The sequence below is a fragment of the Trichoderma reesei genome (genome assembly GCF_000167675.1).
Source record: "Trichoderma reesei QM6a unplaced genomic scaffold TRIREscaffold_9, whole genome shotgun sequence".
Classification (NCBI taxonomy): Eukaryota; Fungi; Ascomycota; class Sordariomycetes; order Hypocreales; family Hypocreaceae; genus Trichoderma; species Trichoderma reesei.
In genome coordinates, this window is record NW_006711156.1 from 742,113 (window position 1) to 750,289 (window position 8,177).

At 53.9% G+C, this 8,177-nt stretch overlaps 3 protein-coding genes across 3 annotated transcripts; 2 read left to right on the plus strand and 1 right to left on the minus strand.

The window, feature by feature from the left end:
- Window positions 1-958: 958 nt before the first annotated feature.
- On the plus strand, window positions 959-1,834 carry TRIREDRAFT_77998 (uncharacterized protein; the record flags this gene model as incomplete). The annotated part of the gene is made up of 1 exon (XM_006965303.1): window positions 959-1,834. The coding sequence occupies exon 1, from the start codon at window positions 1,037-1,039 to the stop codon at window positions 1,832-1,834; it is 798 nt and encodes a 265-aa protein (XP_006965365.1). The 5' UTR covers window positions 959-1,036.
- Window positions 1,835-2,540: 706 nt separating this feature from the next.
- TRIREDRAFT_48170 (uncharacterized protein) lies at window positions 2,541-3,551 on the plus strand. Its single transcript, XM_006965202.1, has 3 exons — window positions 2,541-2,633; window positions 2,928-3,264; window positions 3,401-3,551. Exons 1-3 carry the CDS (start codon window positions 2,571-2,573, stop codon window positions 3,406-3,408), a joined length of 408 nt encoding a protein of 135 aa, XP_006965264.1. The 5' UTR covers window positions 2,541-2,570; the 3' UTR covers window positions 3,409-3,551.
- An 891-nt stretch (window positions 3,552-4,442) lies between these two features.
- Window positions 4,443-6,403, minus strand: TRIREDRAFT_78004 (triose phosphate/3-phosphoglycerate/phosphate translocator; the record flags this gene model as incomplete). Its single annotated transcript, XM_006965437.1, has 4 exons — window positions 5,753-6,403; window positions 5,620-5,687; window positions 4,911-5,542; window positions 4,443-4,844 (listed from the first exon to the last, which is right to left on the minus strand). The coding sequence occupies exons 1-4, from the start codon at window positions 5,887-5,889 to the stop codon at window positions 4,443-4,445; spliced, it is 1,239 nt and encodes a 412-aa protein (XP_006965499.1). The 5' UTR covers window positions 5,890-6,403.
- Window positions 6,404-8,177: the final 1,774 nt, after the last annotated feature.

Genomic DNA, 8,177 nt, shown 5'->3' on the forward strand with positions numbered 1-8,177 from the left:
ATCAGATACAAACGAGCCTCTGTGGTCCATGAGAGGGCACGCCTGTCTTATGAAGCTTCAAGGCTTCATCATGTTCTCCGCCGAAACCTCACTCCTGCATCCATCGGAACTGTCCCGCACCCCGAGCAAAGGCGAGAGAGGGCGATGGATTCTAGCGGCCCAAGCAAGCTCTCCATTGACAGCAAGGTTTCAGAGGCGGCTTACGTTGGTTCTTCCGGCACATCCTCCTCCTCCGCCTCCTGCTTGTGCTCCCGTAATAGTGCATGCAGCAGCAGCAGCAGCAGCAGCAGCAGTCATGCTCGGTAGGGCTCCCGCTAGCCGCAGTTCCGATCACAACAGCCCGCTGCTCCCGCCCAGTCTCGAGGTAATCCAAGCATCCTGACTGGCTCCGAGTGGCTGCAGCCCATGCCGCGATCGTCCAACAGACGCCCCTCGAAACCTCCTTTTCGCAGCATCGAGGCCGTAGCGCCGGGAGTCGTCGCTGTTGTCTGCCGTGCGGAATGTATCCGCTCCGGCGGTGCCAGCCGAGGAAAGCCGACAATGGCCGCCCCACCACCGCCCGGCTTATGTTCCGCCGTCACCGAGTTGAGGAGAATGACGGCATTCTCGCCCTCGCGCTCGCGCTCTTTGGAGATGCTGGCGGATGAAAGCTTATACGGGCGTCGATCGATCGTTTGACAAGGGAGAAGGGGGGAAAATGGTTTCCGCTGTGATGCGTCTGGAGCCAAGCTCCGCCGAGTGCCGAAGCTGTTCGTAAGGCTTCTGGGGCGTATTAGTCGAGCCAAGATGACTGCGGAAAGGGCACCAACAAACCCGTCACTTGACGCGGCTACTCGAGGGATTGCCCCAACCCCAATAGTAGCATCAGCCTGTCCGGGTTTCATATCAATCGAAGCCACCGCTTGTTTGCTGTCTCTGTCGCATGTGTTTCTGATCTGCTCAAATCGCGAATTCTGCTGCGAACAACATCAATTACAATTTCATCTGATAATACCACTTGTCATCTTCTCAACCCAGGAACAACAGAACCGCCAACATGACGACAGTATCGCTCAGCAGGCACGACATCAACGTGCTGGAAAAGATCAAGGATCCCGAGTCCAACCCGGCTGCTGGCGTCGTCATTGACCCTGCGCTGCCTCGCGATCCGCAGATTGTCGACCACAGCGTGTACGAGAGAGTCGTCGAGAGGGAACGCACCATCATCCGCACGCTCCAGGCCATCGAGATGCAGCTCAGCAGCTTCCAGAGCGAGGACGACAGCGACAAGGCCGTTGAAAGCTACAAGAGCTGCGTGTCGGATTTCAGTCATCTCATTTCAGATTATCCTCTCTATGCTAGCGCGAGAAACAACCGCGCCCAGATCATGCGCCGCCTGTATGGCGATGCCATGCTGCTCAGCTACACAGCGACCATGCCCATGCCGCTGCTTCCCGAGCCGGAGCAGCAGGAGAGGAGGGCAGCGGCAAAGCAAACATTGGAGGACATGGAAACTGCAATCCGGCTGCTCACCCCGTCCTCACCAACGTCTCCCATGTCTTCGCAGGCTGCGCGAACGCTGTCCATGGCGCACACGCAGCGAGCGGCAATCTATCTCAAAACAGCCAAGCTCATGTCGGATCGGCAGCTGGATGTCGATGCAAGCCGCGAGGAAGCCACCTGGACCCGGATCGACTTTGAGGAGGCCGCGTCAAGAGACTTGGCGCTTGGAGGCCGTTATGGGAACCAGATTGCCAAGGCGCTGGCCGTCAGTGTCAACCCCACGGCGAAGCTCTGCGGTCAGATTGTCCGAGAGGCGATGAAGAAGGAATATGGTCCCGCGTTTGAGGTGTGAAGCTTTGTCTTGTGATGCAGATAATTGAGATTTCTTGTTGTATATCCATGAGAAACGGATGGGTTGTGGCATTTGATCAGCCATGATAACTTTGGCGCTTTGTGTCTTCATAGCATGGTTTGGTGGCGTTTTCAAGATGGCGATGCAAGAATATCAAGAATTACTTCTTGGAGAGCCCAATGCGTCTATACAGGGAAAATCAGCATCTTGAAGCGTGAACGGACTCCCATGTCTCATACCGTAGGCCGGCCTCAATTGTCTCATTCGTCGTCTTTCCCTTGGCCTTTTCTTCACGGTTGATCCTCGTTGCTGCGGCCGACACGCCAATGACGACGGCAAAGATGGGATCAGCGACCCGTGAGATGATGTATGTCGGAGCAGGCATTTTCGAGGCCAGATCGGTTGTATTTTCAGTATTCTTCAAGAGTTGTCGCTTGTGTTCAATTCACTCTTTGACGGTAATACCAAGATAATCACGCCAAGAGCGAATAAGGTAGACGCACACATCGACAGCCCCCCCGACCCAGCCCAGCGCACGGACCACCCCCGATAAGCAAGCGCAATCACCACGTGACTGCGCACCTGCGAATCGCTTGCCCCAAATCCGCCAGCCCACAAACCCCAAAATTTGCACCAAATTCCCGTATCACGGCCCTGCCACTCGACCCGACGAAATTTCCCCCTTCTTTTTTTTCCCCCTTCCAGCCAACCTCCCAAACCACCAAGGCAGGACAAAATGAAGTTCCTCAAGGTCGGCCGAGTCGCCATCATCACCCGAGGCCGATATGCCGGCAAGAAGGTACGATTTTTCAAATGATTACGAGCTTCCATCTATCCACGGAAAAAACGAGCGCAGTTTTGTCATATCGATCTCGACGGGTCTCTCGATCAAAAATTCTCCATGGTCTCCTCCTACTCTCGGACGGTCGAATTATTGTTGCGGGAGGGCAATGGGAGGAGATACAGAGGAAACGAGGGACGATCGAATTGATATACGACAACGAGCGCTGTGGAATTGATTTTCTTTTTTTCTTCTTCTTACGAGTCTTCGGCATCTATAAAGAAGTGCTGACATTGCTCCTCAACCAACCAGGTCGTCATCATCCAGCCCGTCGACAGCGGCAACAAGCCTCACCCCTTCGGCCACGCCATCGTCGCCGGCATCGAGCGCTACCCCTCAAAGATCACCCGCCGCATGTCCAAGACCCGCCAGGAGAAGCGCAGCAAGGTCAAGCCCTTCATCAAGGTCATCAACTACAACCACCTGATGCCCACGCGATACACCCTCGAGCTCGAGGGCATCAAGGGCACCATCTCCGCAGACACCTTCAAGGAGGTCAGCCAGCGGGAGGACGCCAAGAAGACGGTCAAGAAGGTGCTCGAGGAGCGATACACCAGCGGCAAGAACCGATGGTTCTTTACCCCTCTGAGTATGTTTTCTCCCTTCCTCCTTTTACTTTCTCCTCTCTCTCTGGTCGTCGTCTTCCATGTTGCAAATTCTTGCAATGAAAGATGCTCAGACGATGGAAGACAGCGACAGGTTACTAACCGGATCGCCTTCTACAGGATTCTAAATTAAAAATCGTTTTCTCCATCACGGTCTGGGAGTTGGCGGGATGTAAAGAGCATCGATTGGTACTTTTAAGGAACCACGGTTTATGGGCTCAAATATGAAGTTCATTATCAATTTTGCAAACCAAAAACATACAACTTTTCTTTTCTCGTTCACTATGTGAAGTGGATTTCGTTTGCCATGTGACCTGGGAGTTTCTAGAAGAGCAGCAACTCATGGCACCTCTCTTTGAGAGACGGGATACACACAAGTTTTCCTACCTAATCTATCTACCTACCTACCTATCTGCATAGGTAAGGTATGCAGGTGTCGGGACGGCCACTGCTGTTCCATGGACTGGCACGGAAACAAGAGAAAAAGATGGATTGTTTGGTTTTGTAGCGACAAAGTACACCGATTGACTCTTTGCGACCCAACTGACGCATTTCGGCTCCATCGTGCAGTGCGAAAACTATAGTCACGGTAGCATTGGACAAGTCAAGAAGAGACATAGAATTGCAGTTGCTACAAGATGTCACTCATCCAGCAATAGGCGTTCAAAGTCTTGAACAAATTTCATGTCTATAAACTCATCTTCACGCGCCCGTCTAAAGTACATCAAATTAGACCGAAAGACGCGATACAAGCTTGATTCCGAGCGGCATCGACCTGGAGTGCCGCTCGACGCTCTATAATTATACACCAATAACAATGAGAATAAAAGCAGGTCTTCTCAACAGCCAAGGAATAGTACCTAAAAAGCGCCCCCCCCTCTCTGTCTCCAATGCAGAGGGACCTCTTTTTTTCTTTCTTCCTCTTCTTTCTTCTTCCATCTGTTCTCTTTGTGTGTTTGCTGGTTAATTTCTGTTGGCGGGAATGAAACAAGGTGACGCTGGGACCGCTCAAAGGCCCCGTCGTCCACAAGAAACAGAAGATGGACCGTTTTAGATTGTCTGTCCTTCCAACCAGACAACGCCGTTGACGCACTCATACCTCGTTTTACAGTTGGCTCTTGCAAAGGAAAAAGGAGCCACTTGGTTCGTTTCATGACGGAGGTTACTCTGCTCCCTGCGCAGCGGCGGCGGCGGCAGGGTTGCCCTTGAAGTGGCTGCTCACTTCAGAGGCTAGCTTGGAGGGGTCGTACTCGGGGGCGTAGGTGGGAGCCAGGCCGCCGAAGACGCAGAAGATGAACATGACGGCCATGACGATGATGGACAGCTTGCGGAGAATGGGCTTGCGGGCACCAAACTCGGCCCACTGGCGGCCAGCCTCGCCGGCGTAGCCCTTGAGAGCCTCGAAACCAAGCTTGTAGTAGACCATGCCGCCGAGGGCGATGGAGTAACCGAAGAACTGGAGAGCAGTCACCTGGGTGCCCCAGATCATCATGGAGGCGACGACGAGCATGATGTCCTTGAGAACACCGCAGAGGGTGAGGACAACAGCAGAGGTCTTGCCAATCTGTTGGAAGAGTCGGGTTAGCAAGTGTGGAATTGCAAGCATATGAGTAGGTAGGAGATTACATACCAAGAAAACGACGGAGACGTTGAGCATAAAGGCGCAGAGACCGTTGAGGAAAAAGGTGAAGAAGCCGACGTTGTAAACCTCAGCCATGGAGACCTTGGGGAACTCCCAGATCAGGGCAACGACTCCGTTCATGACGGCGCAGATGGGAGCAAAGTAGTAGAGGGACACCAGGGGGTCCATCTTGAAGTCGGCCGAGCTCAGCAGGCGCTGGACCATGGTGAGTCGGAGGGCCTCGAAGATAACGCCGGCGATCTGGTAGATGACACCAATGACGACGAAGTGGATTTCGCCCATCGAAGCAATGATGACACCGACAACAATGGCGGAGACGTTGAGGAACTGCTTCAGGTTCGGCTGCGACACGCCCAGGGCCCAGCCGGAAATCAAGACGGCGACGGGCGTGGTGGCCTTGAGCATCTGGATAAAGGCCACGGACAGGTAGAGGTAGGTCAGGTTGCCGCAGATCAAACTCAAGCTGAAGAAGACTCCAATGGGCACAACGGCTCGCAGGTACACGCGGCCCGTCATCTTAACCGTCTTTCGGCCATCGAGCATCGTCGTCCAGCGGGCCATGATCTGGGTAACGACAGTGGCAAAGGTCAGGTGGTAGGTCGTGAGGATAACGGGGTAGCCTGGAATTCGGGAGAGCGTTAGCACCTCGTCACCTGAACCGCACCGAATGCCATGGAGGGGAGGGTTCCAAACGTACGGAAGTTGAGCGTGTCCAGAAGCCATTTGTTGAACAGGATGACGGAAGAGCTGAAGCCAATCCATGTGCTGCCCGCGCGTCATTAGCCATCATGTTCGGTTTGTCGGTCGCATTTCGCAAGGCTGCTACTCACACAACGTAGAAGACGGGATGGAAAGAGGCCTTTGCAGGCGCGGGCTTGTCGGCCAGAGGGTTGACAGTGGGCAGGACAGGAGAGCTGTCGGAGCGAGCAATGTCGCCCGACACTCTAGTCTTTTCTTCGGCAGACATGGCGGCGGCAACTGAAGCTATTCTCACAGCGAGTTGCGTGCGGGAGAAGAGATTTGGAGAGGGAAGTTGAGGAGAGTCCGGTTCGACGGCAACGGCTTCGCAGGTTTGCTCTGGACTTTTAGGGGAGACGCGCAGGCGAACGAGCGGACGGACAGACAGGCAGTCCTTTTTTTAGCAGGCAGGGTACGTAGTAGTAGCCTCGAGAATGGCGACAAGGGACAAGGGGGGCGCAAGCCGGGCTGGACGAGAGGCGGCAGGAAAAAGAGAGTCGGGTGAGAGTGAGGGGCGGTCGGGATATGCAATAAAGCGAGTGTTCGTATACAGTAAGGCGAAGAGGGAAAAACAGGGACCGCCCGGAAGAAGAATGGTCTTGCGCAAGCAGCCAAGGGGGGGGTTGAGTGAGATTGAGTTTTAGGCGCTTGCGGTCAAGGACTGGAAGTGAAGACGAAGAAGAAGAAGAAGATGTAAGGGAATGAAGTTGCAAGAGAAAAATACAAGCTGCACAAAAAGGTGAGCGATGGTGTGCTTGGAGAAGCGGGAAAAGGAAGAGGGAAACCAAGTTTTCTCTTGTGATGGGCGGTTGGGAGGGAAGGGGGGGAAGTCAAATAGGGGACTACGACAGAGGCTAGAGGACCAGATGAGAGAGGCCTAGGAGAGACAAGACAGAGGCTAGAGGCTACCTGGAAGAGACCCGAGAGAGGCGCAACGAACGAGCGCATCACATCACATCGAGGCAATTAAGTCCATCCCCGAGGAAATTGGCCCGTGATTCCTGCGTGCTGATTGACAAAGGTGAAGAAGCTTTCTCGCTCCGAGTTGATCCCGCAAGCACGCGCCACGGGTTGCGGGTACCCGACGTCAGCGCGCCCTCCTCGTCGCACTCCAGGTATCCAGTACTACTCGCCATCCGTGGTGCCTGGCTGCGTTGCTTTTCAGGGGTTTCTTGTCCAGGGAGCGCTCCGGGATACCTTCAAGTTACAGGGGGGGGGATGCCCACTATCGCTCACACCCCCTTGGCGAATCAATCCACCCACGTTTGAGGGCACGATAAGACGGGCAGCTGGAGCCACAAGATTGGATCGTCTCCCAGTATGGAGCAAACAGGGGGGGTGCCAATAAAGCGCACCGAGCCCATCTGCATCGCCACAGCCCTAGCCGCGTACAGGTACAAGGACGCCTTGGGACGCGTCGGGCTGGACGTCGTGCTCGTCGAGTAATAATAACACGTTGGCATATGGTTATATGAATTTTGATATTGCACAGTAGGGAACGATTGCGAGTAAGTTTCAACCAGCGTCGAGTACTCCGTATAACTGTGGCGTCTTCAATGAAAGCCCTGAGTGCCTGTTGAATGAATAAGACTGCCCAGACGCTGATGAGACCTGACTCAAAGAGACAGTATTACTTCAAGCCACGCAGTAATAAGTGGCAGCTGAGAAGATTGGAAAAGAGGGCCTCCCCATATTTCCAAATCTCTTCATTTCGGTTTCGTCTGATGCACTGTGCTTCACAGACAACGTTGCATACCAGATAGTCTCGTCTGCAAACAACCACTGCACACACAGCCGTCATCCGAAGTCGGTTGCTGACACTGAACCCGGACGCAGCAATGATCTCGTTGATGAGTATCAGACATCCAGTTGCCTCATCGTCAACCGGCTCGTGCAAAAGCTTCGTATCGGAATCATCCCAGCAGCGGGGCCGAAGAAGACGAAAATGAAAGGTCGAGGTAGGTTCGAAAGATCGCGGGGATGCCAAGCGGTTCTCGGCCTGTGACGCATCCCCTTTTATGATACCAACTCTATCTACAACGCAATCCGCAATAGCCTTTCCCTGCGTAATGCCGTTGGAGGCGGCAACTTGCGTTGTTGTCTCCGCGTTCTCCGTGGCAAGCTTGGCGAACAAGCCGTAGAACCTGGTCGGCCACGATGCGAGCCTGCGCTAGGACAAAGCTTGGCGCTGAGCTTCAATGGACCTTGCCTGACTCTGCCGGATCTGTTAGCAGAAGAAGGATGTTCGACAGAGCTTCTAGCGGTTTTGACGATGTCTTCTTTTTCTCTCTCAGAGATTGCTTTGCAGGGCGGACTATGTATGCCGTGCCCTTGCGAGACGTGTAATAGGTAGATTTCTCACTCAATGCAGCAGGACAATGGCCTTGACACTGTTCTTCTTCCCACTGTGTTAGTGTGGACCTGGCTTGTATTGAAGGAGAAAACTCTGCATGCATTGTCGAGCAGGTACCTAGGATGGATTGGAAGTGCTGCAAAGGACCAAGCTATTTCGCGTGC